This window comes from Serinus canaria, chromosome 21 (assembly GCF_022539315.1).
Source record: "Serinus canaria isolate serCan28SL12 chromosome 21, serCan2020, whole genome shotgun sequence".
NCBI classification, from domain to species: Eukaryota; Metazoa; Chordata; class Aves; order Passeriformes; family Fringillidae; genus Serinus; species Serinus canaria.
The window spans coordinates 3220481-3246433 of record NC_066334.1 but is presented as its reverse complement, the minus strand read 5'-3'; the positions used below and the strand labels follow the sequence as shown (position 1 = coordinate 3246433).

General features: G+C 48.0%; 1 protein-coding gene and 1 long non-coding RNA gene across 5 annotated transcripts in view; one reads left to right on the top strand and one right to left on the bottom strand.

Annotated features, from left to right (window-relative positions):
• Positions 1-257: 257 nt before the first annotated feature.
• LOC127060337 (uncharacterized) lies at positions 258-10556 on the top strand. Its single transcript, XR_007779268.1, has 3 exons — positions 258-308; positions 6534-6634; positions 8179-10556. It is a non-coding gene; the product is annotated as an uncharacterized LOC127060337 (long non-coding RNA).
• Positions 10306-25953, bottom strand: part of VPS13D (vacuolar protein sorting 13 homolog D) — a 102672-nt gene continuing 87024 nt past the window's right edge. For all 4 annotated transcript variants that reach the window (XM_050982564.1, XM_050982567.1, XM_050982565.1 and 1 more), the window contains 3 exons: positions 15913-16044; positions 12088-12328; positions 10306-10864 (listed from right to left, as the gene is read on the bottom strand). In XM_050982564.1, the coding sequence (XP_050838521.1) occupies positions 10733-10864; positions 12088-12328; positions 15913-16044 (505 nt within the window). In that variant the 3' untranslated portion in view covers positions 10306-10732. The remainder of the gene's footprint in view (positions 10865-12087; positions 12329-15912; positions 16045-25953) is intronic.

Here is a 25953-nt window from a genome sequence, read left to right as displayed (position 1 = left end):
AACCTTTCTAAGAAGCTCCTTCTGGCAGTGCACTTCTGGATGGTGGATGCTGGCAGCTGTGTGTCTGAAAAGGGGAGAGCAGCCTGGAGATCATCCCTGACTTCAGGGAGCTCAGAGCCTTCCTGGAGCAGTGAACCATTCCAGCTTTGCCTCCTGCTCTGTTCCACACCCAGGGATGGTTTCCATCCCCATTCTGGATCTGGGAAGTTCTTTGAACTCTCTGTAAGTGTCTGTTCACACCCAGCTCCTCAGCCCCTGCCAGCTGTGGGTGCCTGGCTGCAAAGGAGCATCCAGCAAGGAGCCCAGAGGTGAGAGGCAGCCTGGACTGGGTGAGGAAGGTGTTTTAGGTTGGCAGAAAATGGCCATGGCTCTGCAGGCCGGGAGCAGGGGTGTGTGATGTGGAAGGTGTGGAGAGAGGGATGGGGACTGTGATGTGGTTCCTGCTGAATTCCTGAGCCTGCTGAGGTTGTTAATCAAAGAGTTTCTCCTTCTCCTGCAGCTGTGTAAGAAGGTAAAAGGAGTTGAGATGTGCACAAGGCAGCACCTCCTCTGCTCCCCTTCCCCTGCAAGGATGGGAGCTCTTGGGGGGGTTTGGTGAACCCAGAGAGCAGGTTCTGTTCAAACTCATCTGTTTGCTTGGTTTGGGCTGTTGTGTTGCTGTTCTGGTTTGGGTTTGTTGCCCCAGGATGGTTCTGGCTGGCTGATTTTACAACCTGTAGCTTCAAATACAAATTCCACCCCTGGGGAGGGACAGGGCAAGGACAAGGTCATCAGATAAGTGAGGCTACTCCTTCTCCAGCAGTTCAGGCAGATTCATCAGAGCTCTAAGCAACATCAGAATCTTGCCAAAGACAAATTTGCCTGTCTGATCTGTCAGAGTGTGTATTCTCCACAAAACCTGCTCCCTTTCTGATGTGTTGGTGAAGTTTCCCAGACCTGTTTGCCCAATCACACTGTGCCTCCAAAGCCCAGGCTGAAGCCTTCTACTGTATTTTTTACTGCCCCTTGAGTGACACCATTTAAATGATGAGTCTCTGAGATGATTCATACCCAAAAAGATCTAATCATTGTTACCAGTTCTTCAGATCACTGTTCCTGATTTCCCGCATCCTCCCACTGGTCCCTGGAGCTCCCTCCCCACCCACTCGCCGTTCCTGATCTTTCCCAGGCTCTCTGCTCCGGGCTCGGTGTGCCCTCTCCTGTGGGGAGCTGTCGGTGTCTGGCTCTCCCCGAGGAGCAGCCAGGGCTGGCTGCAGGGGCAGATCCAGCTGCAGTGGGACAGGGAGGCACAGGGACCCCTGGCACAGGGACCCCTGGCACAGGGACCCCTGGCAGCTCCAGGGAAGCTTCCCAAGGTGTTGGTGGCACATCCCTGAGCCCTGAGCTGGGCTGGCAGGCTGGCACTTCAAAGTGCTGGATCTGCAGCTGCAGAGCTGGGGGCACAGCCCCAGGCTGGCATCTCTGGGCACAGGGGCACTGCAGAGCTGGGGGCAGAGCCCCAGGCTGGCATCTCTGGGCACAGGGGCACTGCAGAGCTGGGGGCACAGCCCCAGGCTGGCATCTCTGGGCACAGGGGCACTGCAGAGCTGGGGGCACAGCCCCAGGCTGGGATCTCTGGGCACAGGGGCACTGCAGAGCTGGGGGCACAGCCCCAGGCTGGGATCTCTGGGCACAGGGGCACTGCAGAGCTGGGGGCTGTGCCCCAGGCTGGCATCTCTGGGCACAGGGGCACTGCAGAGCTGGGGGCTGTGCCCCAGGCTGGCATCTCTGGGCACAGGAGCACTGCAGAGCTGGGGGCACAGCCCCAGGCTGGCATCTCTGGGCACAGGGGCACTGCAGAGCTGGGGGCACAGCCCCAGGCTGGCATCTCTGGGCACAGGGGCACTGCAGAGCTGGGGGCACTGCCCCAGGCTGGCATCTCTGGGCACAGGGGCACTGCAGAGCTGGGGCACAGCCCCAGGCTGGCATCTCTGGGCAGTTTGCACAGGAGCAGCTCCAGGCTCTGCCCAGGCTCCCAGCAGGAGCAGCCTGTGCTGCTCTGACTCCATGGGCTCTGCCTGCTGCTCCACCTGGGGCTGGGGTCTCTCCTCTCTCACAAGTAAAGCTCCTCAGCCCCTGAGCTCATTCCTGCAGCCCTGTGAGCTGCAATCTGCACATGCAGGGATTTCTGTGGTCCATTCACACAGCTGCCACTGAGAGCAGTTTTTCAGGCAGCTCCCCAGTCTGGCTCCTTTTCCTCACCGTGTTCTCTGGTTTGGATCCTGATGCATTTTTCCTTGATCTTTGATTCATTTTTCCTTGATCTTTGATTCATTTTTCCTTGATCTTTGAGTCCCTGCAACATCTGCATTCTCATTTCCTTACCTTTGCTCAGTCTGTCTCTAGTGATGTCTCCAGCTGGCAGGAACACCCTTGGTTTTGCCCAGAGTGAGATGGATCTAGGGATGGAAAAGGGTTCTAGGAATCCACAAGGAAATATTTGAGAACACACTGATTTTGTGGCAGCTGAACCTCTAGAGTTGATTTTGGAGCTGTTTTTAGCTGTCTTGTGCAAGGCCTTAAAGAAACTGTGGGTATACAGATCCACAGAGCTGTCCTAAGCAAGGGAAACAGCTTTCACCCCTCCTATTTATATATATATATATATATAAAAACTATAAAAACCAGGGTGGGGTTTTGGTCTGACTGCTGGTTATTGGAGTGTTGGAGAGTCATTAGCTTGAAATTTGTGGTGTCAAAAATTCTTATCCAGGAAGTAAAGAGCCCCTTGTGTTGTGAAGCTCATTTGCTCACTCTTGCTGGGATGGCAAGAACCGAAAATTACATTGTTCTCCCCAGAATTTGAGGGAAATTCTTTACTTTGCAGACAGTGACAAGGAGAATGAAGGGATATTGAGGACACAGAGACAAGGTCTCAGTTAGTAGAGGACCACTTTGGATGACTAAAAAATTTGGTTCATTTCCTAGATTCCAGTTTTTTAAATGAAAGAAAAACCAAACCCTTTTGTGTGAGGTTTTCCTGTAGAGGAGATCTGAGGATATTGAATGTTCAGGATACTAAAGACAGGTATCTATCCCATAATCCAGGCCTCACACAGGGTTCCCAGGTACTCTAGTGAATTTATGGGTTATATTGGTGCAAATAAGTGAGATGATGACAAGGCCTGTGGCTTGTTCACCCTGATTCTGCAGCCTGTGAAGTTCAGCTCCAGGGAATTTTCTTCTGGAGGGGATTTGGGAAGCCCTGGGGCTGTGCCCTGTTCCCTGTGGGTGGGGGAGAGGCCCTGTGCCACTACAGGACACGAAATAACACGACATGGGCACGCTGCTCTTTCAAGGTAAAAGAGTTTTTTAAATTTCTGACTTCAGCATTTATAGATTTTTAAAAGATGGTTATATATTTTTTTTAAAAAAAAACATTTTTATTTTTTATAGATTTTTTTTAAAGTGACAGTGGATTGGAGGGTGACAGTGCCACACTGGACAAACCAACAGAGTCCATCAAATTTCTTCTCTAAAAGAATGCAAAACAATCAGTTATTTACAGGAAGCGTGTGAGAAAGTTTGTTATAAGGATGTAACCATCAGAAGGCTGAGAAAACCTTTAAAAATCCAGACAAAAACTGTGTTGGCTCAGCAGAACGAGCTCCCCAGAAGAGCAGCAGAGAACTTTCCCCCTTTCTGGGGTGGATTGATGGCTGCTCTTGTGCCAGTGCTGGAGCTGGCACTGCAGCCCCTCCTGCACAGCTTGGCATCACCTTTGCTGTGTTATTTATTAACACTTTGCAGTCCCCTGGAAAATGAACTTTGGGAGCGCGGGGAAAAGGCCGGGAATGAGCAAATCCATTGTGCTGCGCTGACAGAAAGATCCTGTTACAACACACTTCAGCTGCCAGCTTGCTGCAGTCACTCAATCCATCACGGTGGGCCGGGGGATCACAAGGCAGTGAAACTCAGCCTGGCGTGTTATTTTAGTCTTACATGGGCTGTGAGATAAACGGGGCATGAACCGGCCCCCTGGCAGGGGGGCGACCCCCGGCGCCCTCATTAAAGTGCCAATCAAAAAGAGTAATGGGAGGGGGAATGGAAAACTGGCTCCTCCAGCCTCCTCCAGCCTCCTCCAGCCTCGCTCTGTCCCGGCAACTCGCACAAGCCAAGGGAAATATTTCTGTTCTGAGCAGGAGCCAGGCGGCCAGAAATGCTCCCTGCTCGTCCTGGAGCTGCGAGGCTCCTCCGGTGTGGTGGGGTGGAAACGTGTCCCTGGCTGTGAGCACAGGGTCACAGAGTCACCAAACCACAGAGTCACAGAGTCACCAAACCACAGTCACCAAATCAGAGTCACCAAACCACAGAGTCACAGAGTCACCAAATCACAGCCCAGAGTCACAGAGTCACCAAATCCAAGTCACAGAATGACCAGAATGATCATGAAGAGACCTTCAAGACCATCGAGTCCAACCTGTTCCCTGACACCCCAACTCAACCCTGGCACCCAGTGCCACATCCAGGCTTTGTTAAACACTCCCAGGGATGGGGACCTGCACCACCTCCCAGGGCAGCCAGTCCAGAACTTTATCACTCTTTCTGTGAAAAACTTCTCCTAATACCCACCTGTATTTCCCTTGGTGCAGCTTGAGGCTGTGTGCTCTGGGTCTGTCAGTGCTGCTGGAGACAGAGCCCAGCCCCAGCTGAGCACAGGCACCTTCCAGGAGCTGTGAGAGTGACAAGGTCACCCCTGAGTCTCCTTTTCTCCAGGCTGAGCACCCCCAGCTCCCTCAGGGGTTCCTCACAGGGTTTGTGTTCCAGCCTCGTTGCCCCCTCTGGATGCACTCAGGGGAGCTGGGAGGGTCCTTGCTGGGTGCCCCCTGGAGAAGGTGTGGATGTGGCTTCTGTGGATGCACAGCCCCTGGGATGGTGCCCATGGTCACTCAGGGATGGGTTTTCTGTCAGAAGTGGTGCCCAGTTCAGGATTTGTGTGGGAAGCTGCAGTGAAACCTCTCTCAGCTGCAGCTTGGTGTGCCCGAGGTGAGGATGGAGAGCTCTGTGCTCTGGGGGGTTGTTTCCCCTGGACCCGCAGCAAACCATCCCTGGATAAGCTCGGGGTGAGCCCAGACATGAGGCTGGGGCAGAGGAGCAGTGCTGAGCTGTCCCTGCTGCCCTGGGCTCTGCTCTGAGGTGGGTGCTGCTCTTTGGGACTGGGGGAGCTCCCAGCCCTGCTGTGGGAGTTCCTGGATGTGTGCTGGCTGATGTGTAAATTCATCTTCTTCTGCATGTTGATTTCCCTCTGGGGTGTGCTCAAAGGTGTCTGTGGAGAGAAAGGTGAGTGAAGTTGTACTGTGTAATGTGGATTTTTATTGTTAGAAATCAGGAAGCTGAAAGTGGGGGAGCTGGCTCTTAAAGCTGCTTATAAATGTCAGCTCTGGTGTGATCTCACTGTGATTATGACCTTGGCAGCTGTTTATTTTTGCTCACAAGGTTTTATCAGCAGCGCAGAATCTCTCCAGGTAGATACTGGTCTGATTTAAAATGTATTTATTTATGGACAGGATCAGCAGTTAGAGTGAGTGAAGCAGAATGTAGGAGTAGTAATACCAAGGAATGATGAGTGCCACAAAACCAGGAGGTGCCAAGTGAAGGTGGCATTTTATTGTCTGCTGAGGCTGGTACAGGTTAGAGGCACCCAACACAGGGAGGAAGGAAAGGTACCCAGGTCTGGAGCCCCCAGCTCAGGAAAGACATGGGACAGGTCCAGAGGAGGCCACAGAGATGCTCCAAAGGCTGGAGCTCCTCTGGAGCCAGGCTGGGAGAGCTGGAGACCAACCTGGAGCAGAGAGGGCTCCAGGGAGACCTCAGAGCCCCTTCCAGTATTTCAAGAGGCTTCACTAGAAAGATGGGAATAAACCTTTTAGCAGCTATGGGAGAAGGGAAAGTGGCCCTCAAGTGAAGGAGAGTGGACTCAGAGCAGATATAAGGAAGAAAATTCTGCAGTGAGGATGAGGCACAGGCACAGGTTGCCCAAGGCAGTGGTAGGACCATGGAAACATGGAAGCCAAACAATTCTGTGGCTGTAAATAGCATGATTGGAGTCAGCTTGTACTGACCAGGTCAGAGATAATGATTGTGCCCATTTCTGCACAAAATTCCAGAACATTTGCCTGTGTGAAGTGGGGGTAAGGATGTAAGGATGGAAAATCCCTTGAAGGACAGTGAAAGTGTTGTTGCACCACAAATAAAGATATGTTCTGGCACAGAAGGTGTGCTGAATAGAACCTTCACCTTGCTGGGGTGTTTACCTCAAATACTGTAAATATTTCATATTTTGAGGTTCATACTTTGAGATTCAAGGAAATCTAGAAAAGGATGAATGGGAGGGCCTGGAATTGCCCACTGGCAGGGGGGAGATGCCAGTGGTGATGCTCCTGCTGCTGGGGCCTTGCCTTGCCAAAGAAAGCTGGGGGGAGTCTGGCCGTGCAAATGGGGGGTTACTTGTAAAAATTATTTCCTTTTTTCCCTCCCATTAAACCTGCATGCAGACACAGGTTTTTTGCTACATCGTTATTTTGCTACCCAGTGGTTTGTAGGGCTGGATGTCAGCTGTTTGCCAAAGGCCCTGGAGCAGCAGTCCTCAGGAATGGTGAGTCACCCTCCTGGGGCAGAGCAAATGTTTGCTTTTGTGGTGTCTGGAGGGCTGAGGGATAGCTGGTATGATGGATTTCTCCTTTATTTATTAGAATTCCTCTGCAGCTGCAGCATGCAGGGGACTTTTTTTTTTTTTTTTTTTTTTTTTTTTTTTTTTTTTTTTTTTTGCTGGCATTATCAGAACCCATTGTTCTGCAGCTCCCATCCACAGCCCTTGTCCTCTGCGTGACCCAGCCATTTATCCAACATGGAAATGCACATGGAAGCTGTTTACTTGGCCCATGGCCTTTCAGTGCTTTTGAGTCAGCCCAGAGCAGCCCAGGGTGCAGGGCTGGGCAGTGCAGAGTCAGCTACAGGGAAGAAAACCCCAAAAACCCAAACACACACCAGCCCTGTGAGACACTGTGCTGGGTATAAATTAAATATTCCTGGCACAGGGTGCCCAGAGCAGCTGTGGCTGCCCAGACATTTCCAAGGACATTTCCATCCTTGGCAGTGTCCAAGGCCAGGCTGGACAGGGCTGGGAGCAGCCTGGGACAGTGGAAGGTGTCCCTGCCATGGCAGAGGGAGGGTGGGCTGCTCTTTGAGGTCCCTTCCCAGCCAAACCAGTCTGGATTCTGGGATTCTGGTGCTCTGTTCATCCTGAGTGTCCCCAGGCCCTGAGCAGAGGGAACTGCAGCTTGCACCCACAGCATTTGTATTTCTGGCCAAAAATGTGCTGTGGTTCTGCTAAACAAAACAACAGCACTGGTTTTCCCCAGTGTTTGTCAGTGGTTAATGAGTAACCTTTTCTCTCGGGCAGGAATCCTTGTCAGGTTCTGCCCTCTCCTGCACCCGAGGCACGAGCAGGGCTGGTCCCAGACCCAGCTGGGGCTGAGCTCTCAACTCCACTTCTCAGTTCCCCATCTCCCACTCCAGAAAATCTGCTCTGGAGAGCCACAAAAGCTCCACAGTTTGGTCAAACTGCTCTGAGTCCTGTTCACAGAACGTTTCCTCAGCCAGGCAGGGCTGTGGCAGGGGAAGGAGATTTGTGCTGCCCAGCAGCTGCCAGAAATGGGCTGCAAAAAGTCAAACCTGCAACACAAAGGGAGTTGGAAGTGCTTTGTCCCAGTCCTGCATTTGATAAAATTAAGCAACATACTGTGGAGTAAGAGTGTGCTGTCAGGCTGGAATGCTGCAGCAATCCAAACTGGAGTCTGAAGCTCTGGGCAAATTTTATTATGTTTTTATGGTTTTATTTTTATTATTTTTTATTTTTATCTTATTATTTTACTTTATTGTATTTATTTTCAGAAAATTAAGGTTATTCTTTCTTTGCAACAACCTTTAGGAGGGTGGAATAGAGGAGTTTGGAGCACAGCCTTTGCTTTTCAAGAGAATTTGGAAGTACTTTTGGGGAGGTGTATATGTTTAAGGAAGTAGTACAGATACATGCACATGCACAGTGAAATTTGTATAAGTGGATTTTGAGCAACTCTTGACTTAATTCAAATGTGCTTTGATTTTGCTTTGCTGTTCTTTTTTTTTTTTTTATTTTAGTATCTGTGCAACAAGCAGTCATCTAAAGAAAGTATATTCACTGAAAGCTGCTTTTTCAGTGTGAAGGTGAAGCCATTGTGAGCAGCAAATCAAGGTGGGCTCCTCTGAGAAGGAAAACAACAAATCTGAGAGGATCTGGCAGCCCAGTGGGTTGTGCACTGGGGGAAGCAGGTTTGTGCTTAACAGTGCTTTAGATAAAAAGAAGTTTAAAAAATATAGTTGGGCTAAGATGTTATGAAGTATTTTAGTGAAGAGAAAACAGATAAATGTTGAAAAGCATCAAGCAGTTTAGGAAATGAGACAGTGAAGAGATCAAAAGGTGCCTGTCCCTGGGAAATGTCTGCTTGTTGCTCTGCTTTGAGATGGGGCCCATTGAGGCACTTAGCTTCTCCCACAAAAATGTAAACACTGCTCTGCTCTGCTCTGCTCTGGACAGCAGCCCCTGGGGCTGGAGCTGCTCAGTGGGACCACACTGAGCTCCTGGGAGGGGTGCTGGTCATGTTTGCCCCCTGCTCCCATCACTGCAGGAACCCCCCAGGCTGCAGGAGCTGCTGGGACCAGGATGATGGAAAAGGGGTTTGCACTGTGACCGTGCCACACATGCAGGACACACAACTTCAGCCCTGCTGTGGGAGCTGAAATTGAATTCTTTTCTACAGTTTCTTTCATGCCTTGAGAAGGTGAAGACATTGCCTGGCTCAGGAGGGGGCAGACAAGTGATACCTGTCTGTCTGATGTCTGTCCTGGAGCCAGACTTGGTGACAGGGTGGGCTGGGGCTGTTTCCAGCAGGGACAGTGGGGACACAGCCCCTGGAGTTTTTCACAGGAGCGCTGGGGTGAAACTGGGCCAGGGAAAAGGCAAGGGAGGAGAGGACAGGAGGAGAGTGCAGGACAGTAAAGGGGAGAACAGGGGAATAAAGGGGAGGGCAGGGAAAGGGGGAGGACAGTAAAGAAGAGGAAAGGTGGAAAGGAAGGAAAAGGAGGGACAGGAAAGGATGTGATGGCCAAAGGGGATGGGAGGACTGGGAAAAGAGGCAAGGAAAGGGAGGAGAGTAGAGAAGGAAGACATGGAAAGGTGTCATTTCCATGCTGTGTGGGTCTCTTTACCAGAGACAGTTCTTCCTCCCTGCCCCTGCTGAGGTGTTATTTCATCTGCTCTTTACTCCACCTTGAAGCTGGACAGGTTTTTCACACAAACTCTCTGAGTTCAGGGCACCCCAGGGGTGCCACTGTTCAGGGGCTGCTCTGGTGCTTGCACATCATCTCCTCATGGATGGTTACACACCCCAGACACTCCATCCATCCCCTGAAGTGCTCAGCACAGCAGTGACAGCCACTCCTGGTTCTCCCTGCCCACTTTCAGCAGAGCTCAGAGTGGTTTCATTCTAACCCTCAGCACCAAAATATTCCCATGTGCCTTCATGAAAGGACTTTACCTTCAAATTACTTTTAAAAGCTCTACTTCCACTGAACCAAAAGGTTTCTGAAGTCACACTTTAAAATGCAGGTTTCTCAGCAGACACTGGAGAGTTGTGTTCTCATCCCCAAAGCTGGCACCTCCAGGGAGGAAATGTGACACTGAGGGTTCCAGTTCCTGTGGGTCCAGGTGTTTGAAGCACTCATTCTTCCCTCTTCAGTGTGGTCACAGTTAATGAGACAAATATCAATGTGGTGTACAACATCAGAAAAAAAAAAGTGTTGGTTTTTTATTTAGAAGTTTACTTCTCAAGATATTGTGAAGTCCAACAAGCTGGTAATCTCCTCTCCCCCCACCCTTCCTCCACCTGAGGGAAGGAAAAATCTGAAGTTAAATGTTCAATTTCCAAGGCTGCTCACTTCAACTACTTCAAAAACAAGTCAGAAAAGAGGCTTTGAGATGCAGACTGTGAATGTAAAACTGAATCCTGCCTGTATTATTTACCAAAATACAATTCTTTTGTTAAAAAAAGAGGCTGACATTTCAGTGCAAGGCCAGGTCTCCTGTATTTACCTGTGTTAGTGAGTTAAGAGAAAAAAACAACAAAAAGCCCACCAAACAACCCAACCAATGCCCCCTAGTCACAGTGTTAATGCACCCTGTTCATGGTGTTAAAGCTCTAAACCACAGGACACCTGTGCTCCAAAAGCTGAAATTAATTCTTGATTTTATTTTTTAAAGGTTTATCTACATTCCTGTACTGTGAAAATCAGTTTTCTCAAGGAAAAAAAAAAGACAGAGAGAGAGAAGGGCTTCTGTCAGGTAGTGCAGTATGACTCAGTAGAGCTCCTTTAATTTCTTTACACAGTAAACAGACTCATATTTATACCAACACCCTCTGCAGTTGTATTTACATGGACACTTGTACATATATACATGTTAGCAAAATACAGGGCTTCTCCCAGACCCAAAGCTGTGTCAGCTACACCTCTGGTATACAACTAGTGCTTAAAAAAGAAAAGCCACCTCTTTTGTTTTCTCTAAATACTAAAATTATATTTTTTCCTTTCTCTAGTCACACAGTCCTGGCTCCAGCCTGGTACTTGCAGCTCTTTCTGGCAGTGAGGAAATGGATTTTCAAGAGTCCAGCTCGAGTTGCTCTTGATTTTCACTAAGTCTCAGCATCAGTTGCTGCTCATAATAAAGGCTCTTTGCATAGTTGATTTCTTGGGACACCTTTACTGCCAGAGCTTCTGATTTCACTTTCACCTGCAGAAAGAAAGGGGATTTTTCTTAATGTGCTCCTGCTGTCAGCTAAAACAGAATAGATTTTAGATCTGAGGTAAGGGACAGAAAGGTTTCAGTGGGGTTTCCTTCTCAGCACTTAGGCTGGAGCAAGGAAGAAGGGTGAGGGAGCACCAGGTACACACACAGATATTCCAGGGTGAGAGCAGGAACACACTGCCATATCTGAGATTATTCCCTTTGCCTCCCCCCCTGACTTTTATCTGCCTGTTCTGTTTGGAATGTGAACTGACTTGGGTCAGGGGTGAGCTTGTAACTGTGCCTGTAAAACAGCCCCTGAGCAACTACTGTAATGGCACAAACATAAACACTGGCTGCAGCATTAGAGACCTCACAGTAAAAACCACTGCATGCAGGAGAGGCTTCCACAGACAGCAAAGTCCCCAGGCTGCATTGATGGGCTTAAAAGTTAAAAGCCTTTCACAGGGAAATGCAAATTTCTTCCTGTTACTTTTCAGCCTGTGGGAATATTTTAGTGTTTGCCTTTCTTCAGCTTTCTCAGGAGTTTAGGGAGCCACTTCTACAGCCCCTGAAACCTGGGCAGCAGCTGTTTCCAGTGCCTAAATCCCTCTGCTCAGAGGGGAGCACAAGGGGAAGGGAGCCAGTGCCTGAATCCCTTTGCACAAGGGAAGGGAGCCAGTGCCTGAATCCCTTTGCACAAGGAGAAGGGTGCCAGTGCCTGAATCCCTTTGCTCAGAGGGAAGGGTGCCAGTGCCTAAATCCCTTTGCACAAGGAGAAGGGAGCCAGTGCCTAAATCCCTTTGCACAAGGAGAAGGGAGCCAGTGCCTAAATCCCTTTGCACAAGGAGAAGGGAGCCAGTGCCTGAATCCCTTTGCACAAGGGGAAGGGAGCCAGTGCCTGAATCCCTTTGCTCAAGGGGAAGGGTGCCAGTGCCTGAATCCCTTTGCACAAGGAGAAGGGTGCCAGTGCCTGAATCCCTTTGCTCAGAGGGAAGGGTGCCAGTGCCTGAATCCCTTTGCACAAGGAGAAGGGAGCCAGTGCCTGAATCCCTTTGCACAAGGAGAAGGGTGCCAGTGCCTAAATCCCTTTGCACAAGGAGAAGGGTGCCAGTGCCTGAATCCCTTTGCACAAGGGGAAGGGAGCCAGTGCCTGAATCCCTTTGCACAAGGAGAAGGGTGCCAGTGCCTGAATCCCTTTGCACAAGGAGAAGGGTGCCAGTGCTCACCATGGGCCGCTGCTGGGAGGGGCCTGGCATGGCCAGCCCGCTGCTCGTGTTCACAGCCTTCTTGGTGAGCTGGATGTAGACATTCCCGTGGTCCTTGGACACCAGGCAGTGGTAGAGGTCATCATACCTGACCTCCAGGAAGATGCAGTCCCTGTCTGTGAAGTCTCCACTCTTCAGGAAATACACGGCCTTGGAGGAGATGAGCACACAGTAGCTGTCGATGTTCTCCACGGCGATGAAGCTGCAGCAAAGGAGGAAGCATGGCTAGCTTAGAGCTAAAACCAGCAAATGAACCCCTGTCCTCACCTTTCTGTGACCTTCAAAGTCCAACAGTAGTGCAACATGTACAATTCTTCTGTATTTAATTGAAACTCTTTGGAAATGGAGCTAACGAAGGACACTCTCACCTTTTTATAAAAAGATCATGCTGTAAATCAAATATTGGTGCTGCCTGCCTGGCCACCAGCTTTGGGCATTACAGCTACACATAAAAATGTCCTTTGACAAGGACTTAGGAACAGTAATCTCCTTGCTCTGGAGCTCTGCAAGTCCTAATGCTGAAGCTAATTTCAACTAACTTCAGTTCCAGAGCTGATATGTGAAAGGTTTGCAGACAAGAGCTACCCTGTAATTCTCCTGTGCTTCTCTGCTCCTCACACCTCCCTGCCTTCAGAACCAAAATCAAGTTGAACCTGCTGCCAGGATCAGTAGCAGAAAAGAGAAATTAGCTGTTTAACAAGGGGTGAGAGGTTAAGCAGCAAGCAGGTTTCCCCAGGGAGATTAGGCTGAGTGATGAATAGGAAGAGGGAGAGAAGAGTGAGTTAGGAATATTGAGAGCTATGATGGCTGAAAAGGCTGCTGTGTAAAAGAATAAATGTAAGGTGCAAAAGTGAAATTGAAGTTGAACACACAAATGCTTCTCCCCCACTTCTGGTTTACTACTGAAATGAACCTCATTAGTGGGGCTTTTAAAAAGCTGAAAAATACAGTAACTTCAGTGTGGAATCACAGCTGAGCAGAGTAATAGAGCAGTGCTAAACAGAGTAAAAAAGCTCTGCCAGCAGCCCCCAGGGTTGACAATCATCTGTAAAGGAGGATTCTGCTGCTGACAGGCTGCAGAATCCCAACTGCTGCCCTCTGAGCCACTGCTCACACAAACCTGCCTGCTGTCCTCACATCCTGCAGAATCCTCCACTGGCTTAGAAATCTGTGACCTTTGTCACTAACTCAGTGTTTCTGGTAAACAGAAAAGTTCCCAAATCTCCAAATGCACCCTTGGCTCTACCAGTTAAATATCACTGCACACACAAGCTACTCTGATCTGTAGTTAAATAAACCCAGAGCTATAAGAGGTATGTTAATAGCCAAAAATAGGGCAAGAGGTCAGGCCATAGTTTCTTTTTGTGGTATAAAAGGATAACTCCAGTAATTCTTTATTCCCAGTCCTCTCAAAGACACTGCTCTGCACTGAACTTGCCTTTCCCTCTGTGCTGTGTCCCTGCCCTCACTCTCCTCACACTGGGCAAGGTGCACACACCAACTCCAACCCACTCTGTCCCCACACTGCCATGTGCTGAGAAGGACACAGCCTCATTAAAAAGGGCCTGGAACATGCTTTGCCCACCTCTAAGCTTGGATGAAGCTCTAGGAGGGGATAAAACCTCTGCTCCTTTAAGTAAAACAAACTGGGAGAAAAGTGGAGCTTGGCTTAGAGGAAGCCAGGTGAAAGACAACATTAGGAATTCCAGACATCAGCACCTGCCCTGCAGTTTTCCATTGGAATTCAAACACTTCAGAGTAAGGTTCTGCCTTTGAAATTAGTTAAATAGGATGGAGAGTGACATTTTTTATGAAGTGTCACAGAAAACCTAATTTAAACCCAGAGCAGCAGTGCAGCTGCAGAAGAACAGCCTGCCCTGGACAGGCACATCAAAGATGAGTGTTTGAGGGAAGCACCAGATCCAAGCAGGTCAGGACCACCAGGGACACCAGGACACCCATGGGGACAGATGGGGCACTGACAGCTGCTCCCCAGTCCAGGGGGTGCCCCTGGGACTGACCAGGGGCTGCACTGGCTCTGTAAGAGCAGCACATGATGCATGCACTTCTCCTTAAAAGACTTTTACTGGTGGCATGTATATATTCTGAGGAATGGAAACAGAGGTCACTGAGTTAATGGAGAAGCCCAGAAACATTAGCTAATTTGTAGTTCAGGCTCTACATTCTGTTCTAAGTTTGAGTCATGCACCACTACCTTTGCTCTTGCCAGCTGTTTCTTTTTTCTCAGTGTCAAGTTCTTAAAACTGGTATTTTTAACCTTTTCAGATATTACTGCAAGATACAACTTTTTTTTTTTTTAAACCCATACATCTACACTATTAAAAATATCTCAAATTAATAAAATGAAAAATTAAATGAAACATGATCCAGTAGAACAAAGTAGAAGCAACCAGATCTCTGGAGAATTTGTGGGGTTCTTAACAACATCAGGAAGTAATTACACAATATTTTCCAGAAGTGAAACAGCGAGCCTAACTGGAAAAAAATGTGGAAACATTTAGTTAGAACAGTAGAGCAAGGTATTAAACCCCCTTTTATGGATTTAACTCTGAAGGAAAATATGCAAATAATCAGGTCTTCAAATGTGTTTCTGATTATGATACTAGGATAAAAGTCAGAGGCATAATTTTGTATTTATTTTCCATGACAAGAAACACTGTGTTCCTGCTGAATGATGTTTCTAATAGCCAGAGTCACAGTGAATGAACAGTGTGACTTGATGACAAAGGCCACTGCACTGCTATGGGCTACACCAGGGGTTTCTTTTGGTCACAAATTGCTCTTTCCAGTCTCCCCCTCTAAGAGCCATCCTGAATAGGCACAAAGATCCTGAAAGCAGATGGAAACAGGATACCCCAAATGTGAACTCACAAGTAAGTGGCAGATTGCAATCTCTGCCTCAGGCAGAACCTGGAACATGGAACCTGCCCAGTGACACTGGTGACACCAAGTGACCCTGCTGAACCTGTACCTCCCTCTGCCAGCTCCACCATCAGCAATTCTGACCCTTTGCCTTGGCAGATGCTCTGGTGGGTGACAGGCACAGCATCTCATACCCTGCCCTGACAGAGCTGATCAGTAACTGTGGGGGAGATCAGGCAAGGGATGAATTCTGCATTTAGACCCCAATCCAAACTGATATTCCCCCTGCAGAATCACAGAATAATTTGAGTTGGAAAAGCCCTCTGAGACCACCAAATCCAACTATTCCCCACCACTGCCCAGGCCAACACTAACACACATCCCCAAGTGCCACATCCACATGGCTTTTCAATCCTTCCCAGGATGGCTTCCAGTGACTGCACCACTGTCCTGGGGAGCTGTGCCAGGGCTTTATGACTTTCCATGGATAAATGTACCCCAATATCCAACCTGAACCTCCCCTGGGGCAACTTCAGGCCATTTCCTCTCATCCTGTCTCTTCTTCCAGTTTCCTGTTCTGTGGACTGGCTGCACCCTTCTGTCAGGGAGCTGTGGAGAGCCAGAAGCTGTGGAGAGCCCCATGAGCCTCCTTTCCACCAGGCTGAGCTCCCCCACCCAGTGCTCCAGACCCCTCTCCCCAGCTCCATTCCCTTCCCTGGACACACTCCAGCCCCTCAATGTCCTTGCAGTGGTGAGGGCCCAGAACTGAACCTGTGTCTGTGTGTAAAGCAGTTTTAGACATGAAGACACGATGGCAGCAAACAGGACAGAAGTGGAAGTGGCTGTGTACTCACAACACGATGGCAGCAAACAGGACAGAAGTGGAAGTGGCTGTGTACTCACAACTCATCCTGGATGTTGTCTGTCAGTTTGAAGAGCTGCTCCTGTCCCTCTGCTTGGCTCTCCAGGTAGCGGGGCAGGAGCCCCTGGGGTCCCCTGCAGCACCGGGGCTTCCGCACGCGCTCTGCCTTGGTCCTGCAGCAAGAGACACCAGAGATCACCTGCTGCAGCCTTGCCTCCCACTGACACCTGCCTGCACACTGAGTTCTAGGCTCTCTGAAATACAAAGCCTTCAAAAATCCCAGGTCTTCACAAACACTTGGATCTGGAAGATGTGGTGTCTGCTCACACATTTCTATAAGACACAGAACCATACAATAATAAAAACAGAAGGTCTTTGTCTACAGTGAAGTAGCTAAATTAGTAGGATGAAGTGACCTAAGCAGCATATGCTCTCTGAAAGTTTTGGGATGTATTTATCAGCAGTTTTAGGGATTTGACCATTTCTTCTCACCGCTCTAAAGAAAGAGTGCAAAAACGTAGAGAGAGCTCTCACCAATGGACAGTGCCAGGAGACTGCACACTCCATGGTTATGGAAATAGGAACATGACAGAAGTAAAATCCTCATTAATTAGGGCCCCCATAGCAGGGCTTAACATACTTTACCCTTCTGTGTGTCTGTTAAAAATGACAATAAGGAGGACACACACTTGTGGGCTGACAGCCATCAGAGGTTGTTACTGGCTGCAGAACTGCAGGCTCGGTTCCTCCCTTAGCAGAATTTTGTTAAAAAATAATACTCTGAATTCCTTCAAGCTCCTGGAACGCCCTGCCCCTGAAGAATTGTGTTACAGGCTGCTGAGCCCTGATCATTCCCTGTCCCTTCCCAGCAGCATCACTCTGGGGCTGCTCCATGGTATTTCACAGCTCTTCCAGGCTACTGCTGTTACAAATTTCCCAGCCAAATGCACCATTTTGGATTAGTGCTCTCCCTTCCCATCCTGACTCTTTGTAAAACCCTGCACCAGAACTCCAGCCTGTCTGATCCAGGGACAGCAGGAAGGTCCCATGGAGCATTACCTTGCTTTTCAAGCTGCCCACCACCAGGAGAGAGCACTTACCTGCTGGGGTCCATGCTCTGCAGATGTTTTCTTCTCATTTCCTTGTCACCTTTCCCCCTCAGCTGCCCTGACCCACACCTGAAGCCTGGGCACCCTTTTCAAATTTGTTTTCCTTCAAGTTTTTGACATCTCTTAATGCAGTGGTTAGAGCTGTGCTATTAATGTTCTGTGGCTCTGGAGCAAGTCACCTCTCCTGCCCCTTAAATTCCTCAGATACACACAGGATTCACCTGCACCAGGTACAGCATTCTTGTCCTTCTAAACCTACACAAGAGGTGAACAACACATGCCTGCTTTTACCTACCAGAGTCTTACAAAGCAACAAACACAGTGTTTGCCTCCATGAATGCAAAATATTGAGACAAAAGTTCCAGAGGAATTAAAGAATTCCAACCAGTATCATTCACACCTTGCTGCTTGTCCTACTTTCTAACTTCCCAAAGCAGGAAAATGCCAAAAGATCACTATTTAAAGAAGCCCCTGTTGGGTCTTAAACCTCTCTATGGCACCAACTGACAAGTTCAAAGAGCTACTGCCTGCAGCTTAGGTGGGTTTTAATTAACAGTGGCCAATCAATAATGTTTTGCTGAGACTTTCCATCTTGGAAGGCTGGATAGCTGGGACAGAGCAGGGTTTTACAGGAGCAGGGTTTTACAGGAACCATCCTTCAGACAAACACTCCCCTGTGCCAGCCTCTCCAACATTCTGTAGTTCTGTAATATTCAGCACACCAGTCTCTCTAATATTTTTAGTTCCTTGAGAAGAGGGATCTGAAGCACTGCAAACAAGACCACCCTAATGGCAGTGGGATAGAACAGGGCCTTTTAATTCCACAGGCACTGTCACTTCAGGGAACACTGGTTTCTAATGTTTGGCTCAAAGCAGGTCAGAGAAAAAGTACCAGTGCTACAAAGGGCACCACAATGGATTTCTGAAGGTTTGGCAATTTCTGAGCCAAGGTTTTATGTTTTGGTTTTGGTTGAAAATAGAGGAAGCACTTTAGAGTACAAGTTCAGTGTTCACTGTGCCCTCAGTCACTGCTCCTGGTGTGATAACAGATCATTCCCTTCTTGGTGATAAGGCCAGCAGCTCTCCAACCCAGTGCCACTGCATGGATTTAGTCCATCACCCTCTTGGCAAACTGCTTTGTTTGGTCTGCACAGCTAAAAACATTCCACACCACTTGGTTTTTTTAATCTAAAAATTTGTTCTACTGTCTCAAGTTACATTCTGTAAATAATAAGCAACGCTGGTGAAATCCCCAAAGCTGCAGATTTGTCAAGCAGAGCGGGCAGCAGTGCCCACATCTGGCTTCCATTAGGCAGGCACTCAGCAGATCTGCTGATTCCTTTTTAATAAGCACACAAAAGCAATCCAAGGCAGGAATGCCCTCACGTCTGCCCAGCACAGCAGGGAATGGTGCTGCTGGATGGAGGCACAAAGGGCTGGGAGAGGCTGTGGGGAGGTTGGGATGAACACTGCAGCCCTGCCCTGCTCCCAGCTGAGCACTGGAGCTCTCACTCCAGCTGACTCTGCTCACTGGAACCAGTGCATGGCATTAACTGCTGGGCATTTGCCGAGCAGGTCACAGAATCCTTGGAATTCAGCTGGCCAGTTTAAAGCCAGAAGTTCTGTAATCAGACACATCACCAACCTGATGAAGGAAGTGGTCAGATATTAGTGGGGATAATTATTGACCAACTTAGGTTGGGAAAACTCTCCAAGAGACATCACATGCTTTCCAGAATCACCTGTCCTTGCTCCTTCACTCCGTGTTCACCCCAACAGGTACCCACCCCACCAGGTTCCTACCATCAGCTCTGCAATCCTGCAGATCAGGATCTGTGATTCCTGCAGAGGTGCATAAATACACAGTGGGTTTGAGAACAACAACTGTTACTTATCTCTAATGGTCTCTTGCACCTAAAAAGTTTCCCTGAATTGTACCCTGAGTACCTTGACAAAAACATAAAAAAATAAAATTCAGAAGGCCTCAAACCTTGTATACCAAAAGATGTTTTTCTGCTAAAACAAACCATCCCTGTTCTAAAATTATTTAGAAATTATTTACAGATTTACATCTTTCAGTTTCCTCAGTATCATACCCAGCATAATTATTCATCATGATACAACTTTAGGAAATGTAGCAACTTCTGAGAAAAACCAACATGGACAAAACCCCATGACCAACACAGTAACCACTGGATTTCATTTAAAATGTGTATCTGGGGGATTTCTCATCTGGGGAAGGGAACAGCAGTGGCAACCACAGAGCTGCTCAAGAACCCAGCCTGAGCATGCACACCCCAAATCCTGCACAAGGAACAGCTCTAAGTGCAAGGAGATGGAATTCTGGCACCTGGAACCAGATTGAATGGACCAGGCTCCTCCCAGACTGGACCTGCTGCAGCCCTGCCTGCCAGCCAAGCCCCCCCTGGGGTGTTCCTGGCCATGGGCTCCTTCCCAAGGGATCCTTCACCCCCAGGGCTCCCCCCAAACTCTCTAGGAATCATTTCCTTTAGCCAGACCTAAACAGCTGCCAAAACTTCAGCAAGTGTCACCAGCAAAGGTCCAGTCTCACCAGCTTGTTATCCCAGCCCAGATAAGCAGTAATTTGCTGGTTCTGGTACAGACAAAATTCAGGGATTCCATTGTAAACTCATTTTTTTTAGGTTTACAGAAAATTTAGTGCCTGCTCTGGGCTGTAGCTTGGCATAATGACTTTCAGCCTGGTAACAATTTTTACCCCTTGAAATAATTATAAAACAATCTTAATTCAAACAAAGGAAAATGGCAGGTAATGTAAGACACAATTCAAAAGCTGCTGGTATTTTCATGAAATAATAAAATCAAACTATTAATGGCTCTGGAAAAAGTCTGCTTCCTAAATACAGGGAGTGCTTTGTCTGAGGAGGCTACAGTGCATTTCAGACATTAAAAGTGACATGATCTGGTAAATTAAGGGAGGAGTAACCTTTATCTTCTACCATAAAATACACAACTAAAGTACCTGGTACACTTGTTTGAGTTCCAGACCATGCACATGATTTCCATGAAATGCAGAATGAGGACAGTGCTTGTGCCACAGACATGATGGGAGGACACTGTGCAAAGCACACCTGGGAGTGCCAGAACCAATTAAATGCTGAACAATGTATGCCTTAAAAACTGAGCTGAAAACTCAGCCATCACAGAGACAAACTGCTGCAGCCATGGCTTGAGAACACATGGGTAACAAATGAAAACACACGTGTGCCACCTGAAACGGGCTCTGCAGTGCACATTGCACCTCTGCACAGCACTAAAAATCCACTATTTCCACAATTCTTTCCTCACTGATGCACTTAACTTTGTTTCATGTGCTGAAGCCATGTGATGAGCAGGAATATCCCCTGCATTTACTGAACAGAAGGGGAGAGACAGCAGGTTTTTGATGTGCCAGTTCTCAGCGCCTGAGAACATTTAATGCCTTGGGCCTAATTTCAGGAAAACATGTGGCAATCTAGATTCCCTGTTCCCTGCTGGTTCTGCTGCTGTTTCAAGGGGTCAGTGCAGCTGCCTCCCATCCTGTGCTGGACTTTGGGGTGCAGTCACTGATCCCAGAGATCCAACAAAGCTCTGCCACAGGATGATGTGCAAACCCAGGGCACAGGAATATTTCTGTGTCTGCTCTGGGGTGCCCTGACCCCCAGGGCAGCACTGACTCTGACCCTCATCCATGGAGAAAGTTTCCCAGACTTCAGGAGAGACTGGAACCCACAAAAGTGTGCAATAGATTCTAGAGAGCAGTGCAGGTGTGTCACTGGGTGAGAAATTGAGGGTTTGGGATTTTTAGGATGTTGTGGGTGGCAGCAAGGTGGAGGGCACAGGGTGCTGTCCTGGGTTTCTCCTTCATGCCTCTTCTTCCTCCTTCTCCATGGGTTTGGGTGGCATTTTGGAATTGGGCAGAAAAGTCTGCACTGCAGCTCTGTGGGATCAGTTCTTGGGTTAAAAGGGAAAATAATCCAGGTGTCAGCTCTTCATTGGACAGTTCAGTCTCACAAGCCCTTGGACCAAGAGATTGTTGGGCATTTTTGAGGTGCTTTTCCAGCGTGCTGAGCTTGATGTGGACAGCGTGCAAAACTTTAGGTAAGATAACAAAAAACAAGAACTGAAGACCCAAAGAATCCAGTGGGTCTGTCTATCCTGACACAAGACCACTCCAGGAGGGTCTCTCCCGACAGGGGAGCCCCTGGGAGGGCCCAGCCTGAGCCCCAGAAGTCAGGGGACGGGCAGCAGGTACCCGGCAGGATTGACTGGCTGGTCCCAGCACAGATGCTGGTAAGGTGTGTTAAAATGCACACATGGTGCAGTCAGTGAGTGCTGGATTTGGCATCAGAACATCTCAGTTAGATGCAAGAATGTGTAAAATCACGGGCCAGACAGCTCCCTGCTGACTGCACATCTGAGGAAGCTCATATGCGCCGTTTATTCCAGCAAATGCATGGAATATATTGTGCTTGTTAAACGTGTTCCCAAAATGCTAGTTTCAGGCAGAAACATGCAAATAAATGGTGCCTAGGGTTAAAACCTCCCACTTACAGTTAAATCCCTCCTCTTTGGAGGGATCTCCTAGCTCAGATGCTGCAGACCTTTAGCTGACCCGATGTGCCTTTAGGAGAGTACAGCATGCTCAAGGAGCAACTGTTTATCATGGAAGTTGTTCCTGCCAGTTTCCTGGAGATAGAGCTTTTCTCCCCCTTGCCTTTTGTTTTGTACACCAGATAAAAACAAAACTAAGAATTATTCCCTGTGCTTGCAATTGTACATAACCTCATCAAGCTCCAAGTTCAAAAGGAATTGAGAAGAGATTAATTAAGACCCAACTTAATTGTGACATCCATATTACAATATTACATATTACATCCAGCATCTGGACAAGGTGTATGAGCTTGCACTATAGACAAAGCACTGACACCAGCTGCACCCTGGGCATTAACTTCTGGCACTTGCCCCACCTGTGCCTGTAACAGCTGTGCAGCAAAACTCACACTTTCTCAAGCACTTTGGTAACATCCAGCTTAAGAAGTTGACAAAACATAACACTGCCATCCCAGCTTCCAATTTCCCCCAGACTCCTCCTGTAGTGATTACAGGGATGAAAGCAGCTGTCACCCTAAAGGTTTCTTGTCAAACCAATGTGTTGAAAAATGCTCCCAACCACCTCCTGACTCGATGTAAAATATGGTTCTCAGCAGGGATTTCCTGCAAGCACCTGTCTGAGAACAGGAGCTGAGCATGTCTTGGTGAAACCAAAGTGCTCAGGACCAGAACACTGCTCAGCCTCAGGGCACTGTGTGAGGGTTTAAAATATTAAATACTGTCTGCTGCCAGGTAGGGCCTGTAGCAGATGGAGCATTGCTCTTAACTCTGTGCCCATGGAATCTCAGGCTGATTTAGGCTGAAAGGGCCCTTAAAGCTCATCCTGTTCCATCCCCTGCCATGGGCAGGGACACCTTCCACTGTCCCAGTTGCTCCAAGTCCAGTCCAAGCTGGCCTTGGACACTGCCAGGGATGGGGAGTCATGTTTATAATGGTCAAGAAATATCCAGTTGTAGCAAATACAAACAAGGTCATTTCAAGTGTAAAATACATCAATCTAACAGAAACGCTTCCACATTGTATTCCTGCCTTTCTGGGAAAGGAAATCTACTTGGGGAAAAAAAAAAACAAACCAGGGGCCCTGCCCAGCATCAGGACAGTGACTCTGGCTGTGCATGAAGGACTCTGTCAATCAACTCTAATGACTGGACGTTGCTTTCTTTCCAACCCTCCTTTTATATTTCTCAGTTAATACAACCAGGGCTGCAACCGGCACAGCAAAGCGCTTTAGCACAAACCTCACCCAACAAAAGCTACTCACGAGGTTTGTTTTTATTTTTAAAGTTTGCAGTTGCAAGAACAATTCAGATCAACTGGCTGTACTTACAAAACTGATAAAGAGCATTCCACATGTTAACAGCAACATTAGGTGAAAAAATTATCTATAAAAATACCAGCCACATGCTAAATGAGGTGACATCAAGGCAATAAATAGCTCCATCTGTATGAAAGAGTTTGCAGAACAACCCAGAAGACATCTCTGAACAACAAAGTAACCATGGATGAAGTAGTGCTGAAATAAAAGTGGGTTGGATTTTTTTTTCCCTGGTTAAAAAAAAAAAAGATCAGTTTTACATATTTTTCCACGATCACTTTATAAATCTGCTGCACATTAGAAATCAGACACACATGTACATTTTCCACGAGTACGGAAAGTTGAAGGTTTACATTTTAATAGCAAAGTGCCTATTTGTGAATGGCAGCAGTGTATATTACAGGCAGTGTGAGAGGGTTAAACAGGACAGCCTCGACTCTTTATAAACTTTTGCCCTCTGGATATGTACTCATTGGCTGCTGTACAAGACTCGAGCTGTATTACACGCCTTAACGATATGGTTCAACTGTCGGTCAGGCTCGGGGCTGGCGCTGGGCCAGACCGCAATCAATGGGACACAAACCTCCCCCTTTCAGATCATCACGAAGGCTCACATTATCTCCTTTTTGTCGTGCTGGTTAAATTTATGGAGCAGAACCCCGAAGCTGCATTCCTTGGCCTGGGCCGGCCCACGCGGGCCTCCCTTTGTTTGGTACTGTAAGGAGCGTGCTTTGGAGGATTGCGGGGTTGTTAGTTCAGGCACTGACTGTTTGCTCATGACTGAAATGAAAAGAGTTCAGGGGAAGGGCAAAAGGACAGCACAAGTGTAAAACCCCATCCCAGCAGGCCCTGGGCTCCCATCTACTGCTCTGGCCTGGGACTGAACACAAAACCTGATGGTAATGACAAAGGGGAAAGTCTGTCTGCTCACAGGTAAACACCTGAGCAGCACGGCGAGCTCTCCTGCTTCAGGCAAGCCTGAAATTGCTCCATGTGGGGCTCCCAGCTGGGATTTTGGGTTTGCATTGAAGGCACTGAGACAGCAGTTTGTGTTCAAACTCAAGTGTTTAGGATTTTTTATTAATAAAAAAGTCTCATTATTGTGAGTTTGGCAGCTTTTCATTACAAGGCACAAAATGCCCAACAATCTCTTGGTACAAGGGCTTTTAAGACTAACTATTTAATTAAGAACTGACACCTGGATTATGTTCTCTTTTAAGTTAATAACTGATCCCACAGAGCTGCAGTGCAGACTTTTCTGCCCAATTCCAAAATGCCACCCAAACCCATGGAGAAGGAGGAAGAAGAAGCATGAAGGAGAAACCCAGGACAGCACCCTGTGCCCTCCACCTTGCTGCCATCCACAACATCCTAAAAACCCCAAACCCTCAATTTCTCACCCAGTGACACACCTGCACTGCTCTCTAGAATCTATTGCACACTTTTGTGGGTTCCAGTCTCTCCTGAAGTCTGGGAAACTTTCTCCATGGATGAGGGTCAGAGTCAGTGCTGCCCTGGGGGTCAGGGCACCCCAGAGCAGACACAGAAATATTCCTGTGCCCTGGGTTTGCACAGGAAAGATGAAACTGGTGTAGTGCAATAGGAGTGTAGGGTTTGTTATGTACTTATTTTTAAGGCACAAATGGCAGGAGCTGCTCACCAGTGTAGTGGCTGTGTGTCCTGCTGGCCTGAGACAGCCGTGCTGGTGCCACAGGGGTGAAGTCTGGTACAGCAGGGCTGGGGTGGCTTCTTGGCAATGTCTTAACAGTGATGAAGGTAAACATGGATATTTTGTGTGCTGAAGAATGAGTCCACAGGCACCTTCTATTCCTGAACAGCCACTGAGAGTCCTTGGGGTTTTCTGTGTATGTATTTGTTTCTCTTGTGTGGATTTGGAAATGTCTTTCCATTTGCCTTTACTCCTGGTGCTTTTGCCTTGAGATGACACTAGAGGTTTCTTACATCCTTACTTTGTGATCTTGCCCTGGTTTCAGCTGGGATAGAGCTGATTTTTTTTGGTTTTGGTAGCTATTACAGTGCTGTGTTTTGGATTTGGAACAAAAATGGTGTCAGGAGTGGGATCAAGAAGTGCCCTTTATTTACAACAGGAATAAAACTTTGAGTAGAGAGTGTCTGAGCATAGCCAGTGATGGATTTTTTTCATCCTCAGACCAAGTATAAAGATGTAGGAAATGCCCATTTTAGACAAAATAAAAATCTTCTCTCCATACTGTATGTCCAGTAATTTTGTGTCCTGTTAGAATTTCTTGTTACATCACAAATATGAGGTTCTCTGAGGCTTCTCCACGTGTTCAGAGTGGTGGAAATACTGAACCATGTGGCTGTTTGCAATGATGGGTTATATTTTCAAACAAAGAGATACAGCACAGCTTTAAAACAAATACCACTTTTAAGCACTGTTTTAAGACAGTTTAGTCAATGTTCAAATTTAGGCAGCTCTGGAAACCCAGGACACTGGGAATATTTCTGTGTCTGCTCTGGGGTGCCCTGACCCCCAGGGCAGCACTGACTCTGACCCTCATCCATGGAGAAAGTTTCCCAGACTTCAGGAGAGACTGGAACCCACAAAAGTGTGCAATAGATTCTAGAGAGCAGTGCAGGTGTGTCACTGGGTGAGAAATTGAGGGTTTGGGGTTTTTAGGATGTTGTGGATGGCAGCAAGGTGGAGGGCACAGGGTGCTGTCCTGGGTTTCTTCTTCATGCTGCTTCTTCCTCCTTCTCCATGGGTTTGGGTGGCATTTTGTAATTGGGCAGAAAAGTCTGCACTGCAGCTCTGTGGGATCAGTTCTGGGGTTAAAAGGGAAAATAATCCAGGTGTCAGCTCTTCATTGGACAGTTCAGTCTCACAAGCCCTTGGACCAAGAGATTGTTGGGCATTTTGTGTCTTGTAATGAAAAGCTGCTGAACTCCCAGCAGTGAGGCTGTTTGACTGATAAGGAATAATAAACACCTGAGTGTGAGCATGAACTGCTGTCTGAGTGCCTTCAGTCCAGAGCCAGAGACAC